The 17,084-nt window shown below is 40.3% G+C and overlaps 1 protein-coding gene and 1 non-coding gene across 2 annotated transcripts in view; both read left to right on the top strand.

Moving 5' to 3' along the window:
- The first annotated feature begins 414 nt into the window (after nt 1–414).
- Nucleotides 415–521, top strand: LOC123463792. Its single transcript, XR_006639176.1, has one exon. It is a non-coding gene; the product is annotated as a U6 spliceosomal RNA (small nuclear RNA).
- A 1,606-nt stretch (nt 522–2,127) lies between these two features.
- Nucleotides 2,128–17,084, top strand: part of Efcab5 (EF-hand calcium binding domain 5) — a 147,528-nt gene continuing 132,571 nt past the window's right edge. The window contains exons 1-2 of the mRNA XM_045159537.1: nt 2,128–2,232; nt 5,927–6,032. Coding sequence (XP_045015472.1) covers nt 2,128–2,232; nt 5,927–6,032 — 211 coding nt within the window. The remainder of the gene's footprint in view (nt 2,233–5,926; nt 6,033–17,084) is intronic.

The following is a 17,084-nucleotide window of genomic DNA, read 5'->3' as shown; positions in this document are numbered from 1 at the left end:
GGCTTTTCAGGCAAGCACCTTAACTGCTAAACTATCTTTCCAGCCCCCTTCCATCTTCTTTTATTCCTCCTCCCTCCTTTTCTTTCTTTTCCTTTTTTTTGGCGGGGGGCATGGTCTCACAAGGTAGCCCATGCTGGCCTTGCACTGGTGATCCCTCTGCCACCACCACCCTGAATGCAGGGTTACAGGTGTGCACCACCACACCCAGTTATAATTTACTCTTTACACAGCACCAATCCTATATGTTATCAAACTATTACATGATTTTTGGCACCACAATGATTTTATCATTTGTGGCTGGGACTACAGTCATTTTCAGTGAAACAGGGAATCTGGTAATTATACAATTTAACTTGAAAAACCAGATGAATCATATTTCTCACAGAACTCTCCCCACCAAAAAATGCATCTAGGGTGCTTACTTCAGCAGCACATCTACTAAAATTGGAATAATACAGAGAAAATTAGCATGGCTCCTGTGTGAAGATGACATAAAAAGTAGTGCAGTGTGTGTGTGTGTGTGTGTGTGTGTGTGTGTGTGTTGCATCTAGGAAGTTTGTTATTCCATTACCTACCTACCATTTTCACAAATTGAGTAGACATTAAGGTTCCACTTTACTTAATTACTATTTCAAAAATTAAAGAAGACACTGGGCATGGATGATGACACATGCCTGTGAAGCATGGCACTTGAAAGGCTGAGACAGGAGGATCACGAGTTTGGGATTGTCTGTGTTATATAGGCTCTGTCTCAAAAAAGCAAACAAATAAATGAAGGTGATAATAAATTGAATTTTGACATGGTCTCACTATGTCGCTCGTGTTGACCTTGTAAGACCATGTTTAAAATTCAGTCATGGGGCCTGGGGAGATAGATTAGTGGTTAAGGAGCTTGCCAGCAAGTCCAAAGGACTCAGGTTTGACTCCCCAGTACCCATGTAAAGCCAGATGTACAAAATGGTACAGTGGCTAGTAGAAAGCCCTGATATGCCCATTCTCTATCTGCCTCTGCCTCTGCCTCTCTTCCTCTCTTAAATAATACATTTTTTTAAATCTTAAAAAAAATTGTGTAATCGTGGTTTGCTTTTTAAAAAAATGATAATGGCAATGACTACCATGAGTTTCCTTATTTCCCTGAGCACTAGTTAGACACTGCCTTAGCCTTGGCCAGTAACAGTAATAACAGTACAATTTGAAAAGTTCAGCAGTTGAGAACTTACAGCCATCCAGTGGAATGCTGGGTGGGGGTGGGAGTGAGGGAGAGCTTGATCTTCCAGAGTACTTCCTTTGCTGTTGTTTTTTTTAAAAAAAAAAACATTTTCCCTTTTTGTTACTAATACTGTCTTAATATTACTTTTCAATACCTTTGGGTGATACATTTTAGTGGTCACATGAGTGACTTGGTATCCCAAGAGGAAGTCAAAGATGATCAGGTTCCTGGCCTATGTTTATTTCTAACCATTTATGAGATAATTTGAAAGTCAGCATTTCTGCGAAAGTTGAGATGTTGCATCACTTAATTATTTCTTTGTGGCTGAAATATCTGCATTAGGTTTTGGTAGAGATGTTGGGGTTTGAGAAAAAAGGAGTCATAATGATAATTGGATCACAGTGACTTGTTTCTTGCTGGTTGGCATTCCTTAATTATAATATCTTTTTTCATATTGGGGATTTCTTTTTTCTCAAGGTAGGGTCTCGCTCTAGCCCATGCTGATCTGAAATGCAGTCTGTAATCTCAGGGTGGCCTCAACCTCTTGGGGATCTGCCTTCCTCTGCCTCCCAAGTGCTGGGATTAAAGGTGTATGCCACCACACCCAGATACTTGAATGTAAAAAATATTTTTATTTATTTGAGACACAGAAAGAGAGCAAGAGTGTGAGTATGGGCACACCAGGGCTTTTAGCCACTGCAAACAGACTCCAGTTGGATGTGTCACTTTGTGCATATGGTGGGTACTGGAGAATTGAACCAGGGCCAGCAGGCTTTGCAAGCAAACACCTCTAACTGCTGGGCCATATCTTCCAATCTAATATAACTATTTTGCATAATTTTATTTGGAATGATATTTACTCATATAATTTTTTTTAATAAAGCACTTGTTGCAGCAGAGCATAAGATGTTAGCTCAATGACCTGTGGTATACCACTCCTAACACTGCTTCCATTTCAGGAGGATGGAAATGAAGACATAGAACAGGAGCCAGATGTGGCAAAGGAGAAGGAGCCTGCTGAGGTAGAGTTGTGATTAGAAACCATTTATGAATGTTGGAAAGTAAGCTAGGTAAATACATAATTTTTATGAGGAAGAAAAAAAAGTTGTAGGTGTTCAAAACGATAAAACAGCAAGTGCAGCTGGGTGTGGTGGTTCACGCCTTTAATCCCAGCACTGGGGAGGCTGAGGTAGGTGGATCACCGTGAGTCTAAGGCCACCCTGAGACTACATAGTGAGTTCTAGGTCAGCCTGAGCTAGAGCGATACCTTACCTCGAAATATTTTTTTAAAAAGGGCAAATTTATGTTGATTGTTAAACTGATTTGCTTCAGTCACAGGGAATTCCCATAGGCAGATAAATTATGTGTGAAGAACTATTATAAATTACAGATAGACAAAGGGTGCTTTCTAAAATCAGCACAATTATCCTAAGTATAGTGACCGCCAGTTTTTAGGGTAACTTCATTATTGTACTGAAAATCTAATTTCCACATTAATCATTTAAGTAACTTTGTACTTCAAAATACAAGATTGCAATGATAAAGTACACTATTTTTTTTTTTTTTAGTTAGGGTTTCACTCTAGCCCAGGCTGACCTGGAATTCACTATGTAGTCTCAGGGTGGCCTTGAACTCACAGTGTTACTATTTCTGTCTCCCAAGTGCTGGGATTAATGGTGTGTACCACTAAGCCTGGCAAGAACACTATTTTTAAAAAGGCTGCAGGGCTAGGGGGATGGCTTAGCAGTTAAAGGTGCTTCCTTACAAAGCCTGATGGCCTAGGTTCAAGTCCCCAACACCCACGAAAAGCCACCTGCAAAGTGGCACATGCATCTGTGATCCCAGCATGCCTACACAATGGGAGGCAGAGCTAGGAGAATCCAACCCTCATGGGCCAGCTAATTTGACACGTCTGCCATCTGGCAGTTAATTTGCAGCAACAAGAGACCCTGTCTCAAAAGAGGTGGTGCAAAGACACTTTGAAGTTGTCATCTGACTCCATATGTGCATCATTGCACAAGCATGTACACACACACATACACAAATAAGTGAATGTTTAAAAGGGGACAGGGGCTAGGAAGATGGGGTCAAGTGCTTGCTGAGAAAGCATTAAGACAATTCAGAGCCTTTAATGCCTTTAATCCCAGCACTCAGGAGGCAGAGGTAGGAGGATCGCCATGAGTTTTAGCCCACCCTGAGACTACATAGTAAATTCCAGGTCAGCCTGGGCTAGAGTGAGACCTTCCCTAAGGAAATTAAAAAAAAAAAAAAAGAGCCATTCAGATTCCCAGCCATGGTGGTACACTCCTATAATAGTACAGGGGAGTGGGGGGGGGGGCAGTAGAGACAGAGAATCCTTGGAGCTCACTGGCTAGCTAGTCTAATCAAATCTGTGGGCTCTAGGCTCAGCAGGAGATCTTGTCTCAAAGAATAAAATGAAGAGTAATAAAGGAAGACTCCCAAGGTGACCTCTGGCCTCCACAAGCACATGAATGCACATGTACAAACATGCATATACATATGCACATGTACCATGTATACATGCACACACACACACACACACACACACACACACACACACACACAGAGAGAGAGAGAGAGAGAGAGAGAGACACATGTACATAAAAAGGAGCCAATTGAAAATAGTTATATATGAATTCACATTGAATTTACTAATAACAAATTCTTAAAGTACCTATTATTATTATTGTTATTATTATGATTTTGTTGTTGCTGTTGTTTTGAGGCAGCCCAGGCTGACCTGAAATTCATTATCTAGTCTCAGGCTGGCTTCAAACTCACAGTGATCCTCTACTTCAGCCTCTTGAGTGCTGGGATTAAAGGCATACATCACCACACCCAGCTCTATTATTATTATTATTACTATTTAAAATACTTTGTCTTTATTTATTTGAGAGAGAGAGCATAGGCACATCAGGGCCTACAGCCACTGCAAACAAACTCCAGATGTCTACACCACCTTGTGCATCTGGCTTATGTGAGTCCTGGGGAATTGAATCTGGGTCCTTTGGCTTTGCAGGCAAATGCATTAACTGCTAAACCATCTCTCTAGCCCTATTATTATTTATTTTTATTTATTTGACAAAGAAAGAGGGAGAGAGAGAGAGAGAGAGAGAGAGAGTGAGAGAGAGAGAGAGAGAGAGAGAGAGAGAGAGAGAGAGAGAGAGAGAGAAAGAGAGAAAATGGGCACACTAGGGCTTCCAGCCAGTGCAAACGAACTCCAGACTCATATGCCCCCTTTTGCATCTGGTTAACATGGGTCCTAGGGAATTGAACCTGTATCCTTTGGCTTTGCAGGCAAACGCCTTAACAGCTAAGCCATCCCTCCAGCCCTTTTTTTTAAAAAGAATATTTTTTTTCCTATTATCATTCTTAAGTACACATAAAAGTATAAAAAACTACTTTGCTACCATTATTCATAGAATTAATCTTCACTTTCTTCAACTAAGATAAAATATTTTTCCTTCAACCACAAACATGGAAGATGATTCAAGTAACTTTAATATTTATTTATTTATTTTAAAATATTTTTATTTATTTATTCACTTACTTGAAAGAGAGAGAGAGAAAGCATGGATGCACCAGGGCCTCCTACCATTGCAGAGGAATTCCAGATGTATGCACCACTTGTGCATCTGGATCGACATGGGTTCTCGGAAATTGAACCTAAGCTGTCAAGCTTTGCTTTAATCACTGACCCAGCTTAACAGCCTTCTAGTAATTTAAAAAGTAGTATTTTCAGCCAGGTGTGGTGGCACATGCCTTTAATCCCAGCATTTAGGAGGCAGAGGTAGGATGATCACTGTTGAGTTCAAGGCCAGCCTGGGACTACAGAGTGAATTCCAGGTCTGCATGGGCTAGAGTGAGACCCTACCTTCAAAAACTAAAAAACAAACACCAAAAAAAAAAAAAAAAGGTAGCATTTTCAAAGGTCAAATTTAACCATGAGATGGTCTCAATTTATACGCATAGAAAATATTACATACTTCAAAAGTCAATGTATAACTGAGATGATATTTATAGAATATTTCTTTGAGTCATTGTATTTTATCTTGTGAATACAGTAAATAGAGTTGTAGTTACTGCTTTGTTTTTCAAGATAGGATTTTACTCTAGCTCATGTTGAGCTAGAATTCACTATGTAGTCTCAGGGTGGCCTCAAATTTGTGGTGATCCTCCTACCCCTGCCTCAGGAGTGCTGGGATTAAAGGTGTGTGCCACCACGACCTGCTTTTTTGCTTGTTTTTTGAGGATCTCACTCTATAGCTCAGGTTATTCTGAACTCACTATATAGGCTGGACTGCCCTTGAACATGTGGTGATTCTCCTGCCTCATCCCCCCCAAGTGCTGGGATTATAGCTGTGAGCCACCATCCCTGCCTCTGTTTTGCTTTTAATACACAAGATTAAATCCTAGAAAAAGTAAGTAGGGATGCTTAGTAACTCCTACAAATTTACTAGTCAGGCGTAGTGGCACACGCCTTTATTCCTATCACTAGGGTGGCAGAGATAGGAGGATCACTGTGAGTTCAAGGCCACCCTAAGACTACATAGTGAATTCCAGGACAGCCTGAGCTAGAGTGAGACCCTACCTTGAAAAACAAAAAAACAACAAAAAGAAAGAAAGAAAGTTGATGCACGTTTGGAGAAAAGCAACAACTCATTTGCAACTGATCTTTCTTTTCTCCTTTCAAAGGGTTCACAAAGTGCGCCAGCAAATACACAAACTGAACCAGATGTTTCTGCAGCAGAAACCAGCAACCAGGTGGTGGAGGAAGCAAAAGATGAAACACAACCCCAAGGTAGAGAAATAGCCTTCTCCTTTGCACAATAGAATATAATAGTAACATTAAATTTTCATTGGGGGTGCATTCTTTTAAGATTATGTATTTAAAAAATTCAATCCTAGGAGGATATTTTAAATGTAATTTAGGAAATAGTTGAAGATTAATTCCCTTCACAACCATTTTGAGGCAACTTTATGACTGTTTTTCTGTGTTCATACATGTGAGTGGGGCTATCGCAGAGGTCAGGAGACATTTTTGGGTGTGGGTCTTCACTTTCCACCTTATCTGAGGCAGTGTCTCTTGTGGTTTGCTGCACGCTACACCAGACTTAGCTGCCTCACTCAGCTTCTCAGAACTCTACTGTCTCTGCTTCCCAGAGTGCCATTGTGCTAGGAGTGCATGCTTTAATGTGGATGCTGGGGACTCAAACTCAGGTCCTCACGCTTGCATGAGAATAAAATGAAGAGTGATAGAGGAAGACACCTGATGTTGACCTCTGCTTTTACCCACTGAGCTATCTCCTAGATCTTTTCTACTTAATTAACTAAGAGAACTGATGGAAGCCTAGCTCTTATCATAAAAACAAAATGAAGATTTCTAGTGGTCTGGGCTCTTTGTTGTTTTTGATACTATGTATTCTTTTTACTAATGTACTTGACCACACATTTATCCTGTGTGATCCAAAGCTTGACTCCTGCCCTTAACCAAAATTCCACTTAATTATGGGGATTGAAAATTGACAGGATCAAAAAGGCAACAAGTGGACATGATATTCCTCTTTTTCACTTCAGCCATCTGGGACTCCAAATACTTAATGAAATCCTGCACCACCAGAAATGCTTTACAGTATTTAAAATTTAGCAATTTCACTATAAATTCCCTTTAATTCAATTTCCAAGTATTGTATGTTTAGTATGTGTTAGGCTGAATTAAACTAACAATTATTAAAATCTTTTAAACCTATAAAATTGGTGTGTAGATGCTAGTTACTACTTGCAGGTGCATACTTTTTACTGAATTGTTTTGAGAATGGGTGTGCCAGGGCCTCGTGCCACAACAAAGGAACTTCAGACAACTGTGCCACTTTGGACATAATGGCTTTCTGGAAATTGAACCCTGGCGGGCAGGTTCAAACAAATGCCTGTAACCACTGAGCCATCCATCTCTCCAGCATGCACATTAAGAATAAAACTTTCCAATACTTTTCTTTTTTAAAGTTTATTTATTTGAGAGACAGAGGCAGAGAGAAAATGAGAGAATGGGCACTTCAGGGCCTCTAGCCATTGCAAACGAACTCCAGACTCATGTGCTACCTTGTGCATCCGGCATTAGATGGATACTGGGGAATCAAACTCAGATCCTTTGTCTTTGCCAGCAAGTGCCTTAACATCTGAGTCATCTCTCCAGTCCTCTTTTTGCGTTTCTTTCTTTTATTTATTTTTAGAGAGAGAGAAGTGGCATGCCGGGGTATCGGCCACTGAAATAGAACTCCAGATGCTTGTGCCACTTAGTGGACATGTGCAACCTTGTGCTTGCCTCTTTTGCATCTGGCTAACTTGAGATCAGGAGAGTAGAACATGAGTCCTTAGGCTTTGCAGGCAAGCGCCTTAACAGCTAAGCCATCTCTCCCGCCCACTTTCAGCTTTCTTTTTTTTTTTTTTTTTTTTTTTTTTTTTTTTGGTTTTTCGAGGTGGGGTCTCACTCTAGCCCAGGCTGACCTGGAATTCACTACGGAGTCTCAGTGGCCTCGAACTCACGGTGATCCTCCTACCTCTGCCTCCCAAGTGCTGGGATTAAAGGCGTGCACCACCACGCCCAGCTACTTTCAGCTTTCTTAAGTTAGGTATAGGAAGTATGTTCTATTTGTTCTCTCCTCTCACTAGATATGTGGTGAATATGTTGTAGTTACTTGTTATGACACCAAATGTGATACAATGCTTTTATTTGGCAATCAATTGCAATTAAAGCTTATTTCCAGAATCCCTCCTTTCTTTTTTTTTTTTGGTTTTTTGAGGTAGGGTCTCACTCTAGCCCAGGCTGACCTGGAATTCACTATGTAGTCTCAGGGTGGCCTTGAACTCACGGCGATCCTCCTACCTCTGCCTCCCAAGTGCTGGGATTAAAGGCGTGCGCCACCACGCCCGGCCCTCCCTCCTTTCTTAATAGAAATACGCATATATGTAACATAACATATATATAGAAGAAGTGGGAAGAGGAATTATTACTGCAATTTCAGCATGTCAAAGGAAGTGTCATAACCCTTGTTATATGCTTGTCAAAATTTAAATATTATCTTGCCAAGTAGCTCCAAAAATGCACTCAAACACTTGTCTTTACATAGAATATACTATGCTTAAATATACCATATCAATTCTTTATACCAGTTACTCTCTTTTTCAGGCTATAAGCTTAATTTGCATTTTGAAAATATTTTTTCAAAAATTTCAAATATTTTATTATTTATTTATTTATTTGAGAGAGAGAAAGAGGAAAGAAAGAAGAGACAGAGACTGGACACACCAAAGTCTCCAGCCATTACAAATGAACTCCAGACACATACACCACCTTTTGCATCTGGAGTAGATAGGTACTGGGGAATCGAACCTGGGTTGTTCAGTTTTGCAGGCAAGTGCCTTAACTGCTAATCCATCTCTCCAGCCCATTGAACATATTTTTTAATATTTTATTTATTTATTTGAGAGACAGAGACAGAGGAAGAGGCAGAGAGAAAGAGAGGATGTGTGCACCAGGGCCTCAAGCCACTGTAAACAAACTCTAGACGCATGCTCCCCCTTGTGCATCTGGCTTATGTGGGTTCTGAGGACTCTAACTGGGACACTTAGGCTTTGCAGGCTAATGCCTTAACCACTAAGCATTTTCCCCAGCCCCCTTGAAAATATTTTTTAACTATTCATTTTCCCAGCTCTATTCATATTACACAAGCTCTCAGAAGCTTTCTTTTCCTATGTCAATTGAATTTTTTCCCATTTTTATTTTTATTTTATTTTTCTTAATTTTTATTAACATCTTCCATGATTATAAAGAATATGCCATGGTAATACCCTCTCTCCCCCCACTTTCCCTTTGAAATTCCATTTTCCATCATAACTCCTCATCTCAATAAGTCTCTCTTTTATTTTCATGTCATAATCTTTTCCTCGTCTTATGATGGTCTTGTGTAGGTAGTGCCAGGCACTGTAAGGTCATGGATATTCATGCCATTTTATGCCTGGAGGGAGCACTTTATAAGGAGTCCTACCCTTCCTTTGGCTGTTATATTCTTTCCGCCACCTCTTCTGCATTAGACTCTGAGCCTTGGAAGGTGTGATCAAGGTATTACTCAGTACTCCAGTCACTTCTTTCCAGCACCATGATACCTTCTGAGTTGTCCTAAGGTCACTACCATCTGAAAAGAGAAGATTCTCTACCAAAAATGAGAGTAGCATTAATATAAGGGTATGAATATGAAGAGAAGTGCTTACAGGGCAGTTTGATAAGCATAGTATATACATTTATCCAGATATCAGCAGATGTTACCCCCCTAGGTCTCATGACTACCCCTGTTTTAAATTTTCAGTATCAGGGATGTATTCCCTCCCATGGAGCAGGCCTCCAGTCCAATTAGAGAGCAATTGGTTTCCACCATGATAGATGTGCCACTATTGTACCCATTGGTTCATTTGGCCTGGCTGGCAAAATATAAGGCTTGCAGTGTCCACTGTTAAGTATCTTGGCTGGTGATATCTCTCCCATTGAACTGCATGAAGAATGGCTTCTTCCAGTTTTCTTTCAGCTAGTCTACATGGAGGAGGTTACAGCTCAGTTCCAGCAGGATTTCTCAGTGGCCTTGCAGCCCAAGTATGTGGAGTATTCAGCAATAGGGTCTTACCATCTATTCCTGGTGAGAAACCAAGGGCCTTGGCAATGGCCTATAATGTTTTGGAGGCATCAGGAACCCCCTGGCCAAAAACTCACTGGAAGGTATCCCATCCGTGGTACTGAAAATTTTCTAGCAACAATCTATGGCTCCTGAGTGTTCCATTGTCCAAAAATGGAGGATTCCATATGACTTATTTATATCCCCTTAGATTTTGATTAGCCCTCCCTCCACCTTTCCTTTACTCAATCTCTTCCCCTGACCTCACTTTGGGCCTTTTCACCCCCCATTGATCTATTCTTCTACGTACATATATGCAATACCATCCTATTAAGTACCCCCTTCCTTCCTTTCTCTTTCCTTTATATCTCTTTTTTAGCTTACTGGCCTCTGCTACTGAGTTTTTTCCTTCTCACACAGAAGCCCAATCATCTGTAGCTAGGATCCACATATGAGAGAGAACATGTGTCCCTTGGCTTTCTGGGCCTGGGTTACCTCACTTAGTATAAGCCTTTCAAGATCCATCCATTATTCTGCAAATTTCATAACTTCATTTTTCTTTACTGCTGAGTAGAAGTCTATTGTATAAATGTGCCATATCTTCATTATCCACTCATCAGTTGAGGAATATCTAGGCTGGTGCCATTTCCCAGCAATTGTGAATTGAGCAGCAATAAGCATGGTTGAGCTAGTATCTTTAAGGTAATGAGATGAGTCCTTAGGATATATGCCTAGGAGTGCTACAGCTGGGTCATATGGTAGATCAATTTTTAGCTGTCTTAGAAACCTCCACTCTGATTTCCACAATGTCTGGACCAGATTGCATTCCCACCAACAGTGTAGAAGGGTTCCTCTATTTCCACATCCCTGCCAGCATTTATGATCATTTGTTTTCATGATGGTAGCCAGTCTGACAGGAGTGAGATGGAATCTCAACATAGTTTTAATCTGCATTTCCCTGATGACTAGGGATGTAGAACATTTTTTTAGATGCTTATATGCCATCTGTATTTCTTCTTTTGAGAACTCCCTATTTAGATCCATAGCCCATTTTTTAATTGGCTTGTTTGATTTCTTATTATTTAATTTTCTGAGTTCTTTGTATATCCTAGATATTAATCCTCTATCAGATATATAGCTGGCAAAGATTTTTTTTCTCATTCTGTAGGTTGCCTCTTTGCTTTATTCACAGTGTCCTTTGCAGTACAAAATCTTTGTAATTTCATGAGGTCCCAGTGGTTAATCTGTGGTTTTATTGCCTGAGCAATTGGGGTTATATTCAGAAAGTCTTTGCCAAGACCAATATGTTGAAGGGTTTCCACTACTTTTTCCTCTAGCAGTTTCAGGGTTTCAGGTCTGATGTTAATCCATTTGGATTTAATTCTTGCACATGGAGAGAGAGAAGAATTTATTTTCATTCTTCTACAGATATATAATCAGTTTTCCCAGCACCATTTACTGAATTGGCTGTCTTTTCTCCAATGAGTATGTTTGGCATTTTTATTGAATATCAGGTGGCTATAGCTACCTGGACTTACATCTGGGTCCTCTATTCTGTTCCGTTGATCCACATGTCTGTTTTTGTGCCAGTACCATGCTGTTTTTGTTACTATGGCTCTGTAGTATAGGTTAAAATCAGGTATGGTGACACTACCAGCCTTATTTTTGTTGTTCAGCATTATTTTAGATATTTGAGGTTTTTTGTGATTCCAAATGAATTTTTTTTTTGGTTTATTTTGTTTTTGTTTTTCGAGGTAGGGTCTCACTCAGGCTGACCTGGAATTAACTCTGTCATCTCTGGGTGGCCTTGAACTCATAGCAATCCTCCTAATCTCTGCCTCCCGAGTGCTGGGATTAAAGGCATGCGCCACCACGCCTGGCTCCAAATGAATTTTTGGATTGTTTTTTCAATTTCTGTGAAGAATGCTGTTGGAATTTTGATGGGGATTGCATTAAATGTGTAGATTGCTTTTGGTAAGATTGCCATTTTCACAATATTGATTCTTCCGATCCAGTGTCTTCTGCAATTTCTTGCTTGAGCATTTTATAGTTTTCATTGTAGAGATCCTTTACTTCCTTGGTTAGGTTTATTCCAAGGTATTTTATTTTCTTTGATGCAATTGTGAATCAGTTTAATTTTAATTCTGATGACATTTAATAGTGTTCCTCCTTCTTTATTAGCAGTCATTTACACCACATTAGACATCCTGATAATAAGGACAAGGATGCTAAGCTTCAGATGGGGCCGCTGTTTAAAGAAGAGCATTATACAGCTTGTTAATAACTCTACTGGGTCAGTTTTTACCAGCTTAATCAATTGCTAGTCCCAATAATGTTCTAAAATATTAAACAGGACCTGCTGAGATGTATGATAAATTGGATTATAATTAATTCCAGTTTATATTCTTACAATTTTTTTGTTTGTTTTTGTTTTTCAAGGTAGGGTCTCACTCTAGTTCAGGCTGACCTGGAATTAACTATGTTGTCTCAGTGCGGCTTCAAACTCCTTGCGATCCACCTACCTCTGCCTCCCAAGTGCTGGAAATAATGGCTAAGCTATTCTCAGTAATACACTAAGTGCAGGAAATGATAAATGTCAACTCTAAAAGATAAACCTTTGGGGCTGGAAAGAAGGCTCAGTGATTAACCCACCTGCCTGTAAAACCTAAGGATCTTGGTTCAATTACCTTACCCACATAAAGTCAGATATGCAAAGTGGCCCATTCTCTCACTCTCTTTATCTACCCTTCTCTCTCATACATAAATAAATAAATGATAAACCTTTCAAATTATTTAAAAATTCTTTTGTAAACCTACAGTGTTGCATACCTCTCTTTCCCTTCCTTTAGCTCTTACATTCTTTCTGCTATCTTTTCTGCAATGCTCTCTGAGCCCTAGAGGGTGTGATAGAGATGTCTCATTTAGTGTTGAACACTCCACTGTCACTTCTTCTCAGCACTTTGATGAGTTCTGAGTCCCTCCTGTGGCCATGATCATCTGAAAAATGAAGCTTCTCTAACCAAAAGTGAGAATAGCATTACTACATAAGCATATACTTAAGTATTTAGAGGGTAGCTCAGTAGACATAATATATCCATTTAGCCAGATAACAGTAGTAGTTTTCCTCCTAGGGCTTATGATATCCTCAGCCATAAGCTTTTTATTTGATTTTTCAGTACCAGGCATGAATTTCCTTCTATGGAGAAGCCTCAAATCCAATCAGAGAGCAGTTGGGTTCTCCCATTACAGACTTTCCATGATTGGACAAGTTGTCACATTCAGCCTAGCTGGCCAACCATAAAACTTGCAGGGTACACTGCTGGTTAAGACCATTGATGACTTTTCTTTCCCAATTGGTTATGTAGCTCTTTCCAACAGAGAGGAAGCTTCCAGTTCAGCTCCAGCTTTATTTTTCAGTGGCCTCCAACTGAAGCATGTGGTATCTTAAGCAGTAAGGTCTTCCCATATAGTTCTGGTGGGAAACCAAAAACCTTGGCAATAGTCTGTAATATTTGCGGGCACAAGTTGCCTCCCTGATCAATAACTTGCTGAAAGATATCCTGCCCCTGGTATTGAAATGTTCTTATAACAATGTATGGCTTCTAAGCACAGAATTAACCATCCCACAGGGTACATTTTTTGCCCAAACTCTCATTTATTTAACACATATGTAATTTGGACTGGAGGGATGGAGTTTAAGGCACTTGCCTGCAAAGCCAAAGGACTGAGGTTCAATTCCCCAGGACCCACGTAAACCAGATAGATGCACAAGGTGGTGCATCTAGAGTTTGTTTGCAGTGGCTTGAGGACCTGGTGCACTCATTTTTTCTTGCTCTCTATCTGCTTCATTCTCTGTCTCTCTCAAATCAATAAATAAAATATTAAAATAGGAATCAGGCTTTAACATGTATATAATCAAACTAGTGAAGAAGTAGGTTTCCATATGACTTATTTTTAACATACTTAATTTTTATTAACTCTCCTCTTATCCCCTCTTCTCCTCCATCCCTTCCCCTGTTGAAAGGTTCTTTATTCCAGGAAGTGTTTAGAAAATTGATCCTGAAAAAAAATCCCAGTGCTTAGCATAGTACTTGGCACATAATGAGAAATCATTTATTGAGTGCATGCATAAGTGAAACAATCAGTCTATCTGTAAAAGGTTTAGGAATGTCCAAGCTCAGACATACTGAAAAACCCAGGACCTGTTTGAAACTATGTCCAATTAAGCTTCTAAATTAACTAGCCCTTTGGGCAGTTCCATAATTTGTGATACTTGGATTCAGAAGGTACCCAACCAAAAAAAAAAGCTTCAGTCTGGGTGTGGTGGCACACACCTTCAATATCCCAGAACTTGGGAGGTAGAGGTAGGAGGATCATTGAGCTCAAGGCCACACTGAGACTACATAGTGAATTACAGGTCAGCCTGGGCTAGAATGAAACCTTACCTTAAAAAAAAAAAAAGCTTGAGATAGAATACTGAGTTTTGATCTTCCTATTACTATGCTGCTTTTTCTTTTCTTGATCTTACGGCTCTAAAAGAGAAGTGTATGACTAGACTTGAAACCAAATACATATCCACTTCCCTTCTGTCTATCCGTGAGGACAATGCAAACACTAGGGTTATTGCTTAGCAACCTATAACGGCTTAGCACACTACAGGAGCACCAACAGACTGCAATGAAGACAGAAAACACCCTAGCTCTGTGTGAAGTTACTAATGAGCTATGGCAACAGATAGATGTTATGTTGCTATACATTGATAGAGCCATTCTTAATTCAAGCAAAGACTGCCTTGATTTGTGCTAGACTGACAAAAAGAGAGCACACTAGAGCTTGCAGACTTAAAAGAATTGCTGTTTTTTTTATAGTCATCTAAAGATAAAAATAAAAATACTATATATTAATGAGTATTGAAGTAATGAGTATGAAGATATACCCTACCAACCTACCTCAAAGTAGTTAATTTGTTTGCAAATTCAACTGACAAGTGAGAGTCTTATGCTACTGTGGTAGTTTGAATAGATGTCCCCCAGTAGATTCTGGAGTTTTATTAAAGCTTCTTGGATTTCCAGGTACCTGGCTGGAGGAAGTGGGGGAGTGGACCCAGAATTCCAACCTAACATATACAGAGTTCTGCCTGGGTTCCCTGTGGCTTGGCTTTTCTTTTTGCTCTTGCCTTTGGTGGTGGCTTTTCTCTCAGCATGAACCTGTGAAAGGGGGCCCAGCTTTCTACTGCCATTATGGAACTTCCCCTGGATCTGCAACTATCAAATGAATGCCATTCCTCCCATAGACTGGGCCTGGATTGGAGGTTCTTCCCAGCAACCTGAGCTGTCTGCTACAGCTACCCTCCTTGATTTTCTCTTGTTGGCATAAGAAAACTGGCCAAGGAGGAATTCAAAACTTGAAGAGATTCATAAATCTTATCCAGTATTGGACACAAGGTGTTCTGCAGATGAGGTCTCAAGGGTTTCTTCAGGCTACTTAATTGTTCCCTTTGGAAGAACAAATTCTTCAGAATATTGGTTATAGCAGTTACCATCTCATTTATGGGACAAAACACTTGACCAGAAGCAGCTTATGGGAGGAAAGGTTTTATTTCGGGCTTACCGTCCCAAGGGAAGTTTTCATCATGGTGGAGAACGCATGGCAGAGCAAAGGCTTGGCATCACATCTTGTTGCATCAACTGAGAAGTAGTAACAAGACTGAGCTAGCAGGCTGGTGAAATTGCTCAGTGGTTAAGGCACTTACTTGCAAGGCCTGATGGCCTGGGCTCAATTCTTCAGTACCCATGTGAAGCCAGATGCACAAACTGATGCTTGCACCTAGAGTCATTTACAGCAGCAAGAGGCTCTGGTACATCCATTTTCTTTCTCTCTCCTTGCAAATAAATAAAGAAAAACTAAACACACACACACACACACACACACACACACACACGAGCTCTAAACATCCAATAGGGCTAGAGTAATAAACCTCAAGTTCCACCCCCAGAGACACACCTCACCCAGCAAGGCTCCACCTCCCAAGGGCTCCATCAACTTGAGATTGAGTATGAGGTTTAATCACAAGCACATGAGGTTTGAGGGCCATTTTACATCCAACCACTATATTGGTTTTCAACAATTATTTAAAGTACTAAAACCTTTTTAAAAATAAAAGCCTTTAATTAATTAATTTATTTATTGTAAGGTTTGTGAAAGACCAAACCACACAAGACCACTCTGAGGCAGAAAAAGAGCTTTTTACTGGGGCCTGAGCTGTGGGGCTATCTCATGGGAGGAGAGAGAGAGAGAGAGAGAGCAGCTGGCCTGAGCCTGGTTGGTTTGGGTTTTTGTAGAGTTTTTCCTTTTGGGAGGGGGCAAAGGGGGCAAAGGGGCTGAGGAGTTCCGGTGAGAAACTAATTAACTGGGGGGGGGCAGGTACCAAGCTGAGAAGGTAATCAGAGAATGGACTGCCATCAGAAGGGGAGCCAGGGTGTCTCTAAGATAAGATCGGCAAGAAAACTGTGGCTGAGAGCATTGTTAGGTCAGGGGAATAAGGGTGAGGCAATGAAAATATCTAAAGTTGCTTTGATCAGGCTGCTGTCATTCTCTTCCTTCATCTTGACTCCATTTTGGGACTGTTGTCCTACCTAACATTTATGAGAGAGAAAAAGGAGGGAGAGAGACAGAGAATGGGTGTGCCAGGGCCTCCAGCCACTGTAAATAAAATCCAGACATATGTGCCACCTTGTGCATCTGGCTTTATGTGGGTACTGGGGAATTGAACCTGGGTCCTTAGGTTTTACAGGCAAGTACATTAACCTCTGAGCTATCTCTCCAGTGCTAAAATTGAAACCTTAAGATGCTCTACAATTATGCAAACTCCAGACACATGTGCCACCTTGTGCATCTGGCTTATGTGGGTCCTGGGGAATTGAATCTGGGTCCTTTGGCTTCACAGGTAAGTGCCTTAACCACTAAACCATCTCTCCAGCCCTCCTGACTTATTATTTAACATAATACTGTCATGTTGAATTTTAGATGTCAATATATGAATTTTGTAGGGGCACAAATATATAAAACATAGCACTCTGCAATTAGGATCTCAGGAATATACTTTAGAGAAACTCGCCTACATATAGGAGATACATGCAATAATTTTCATAGTAGGATTGTCTGATATAGAAAAAAACACTGGAAAAAAC

This window comes from Jaculus jaculus, chromosome 9 (genome assembly GCF_020740685.1).
Source record: "Jaculus jaculus isolate mJacJac1 chromosome 9, mJacJac1.mat.Y.cur, whole genome shotgun sequence".
NCBI lineage: Eukaryota > Metazoa > Chordata > Mammalia > Rodentia > Dipodidae > Jaculus > Jaculus jaculus.
Note: the sequence above shows the minus strand (reverse complement) of the source record. Positions and strands in the feature narration are given on the sequence as shown.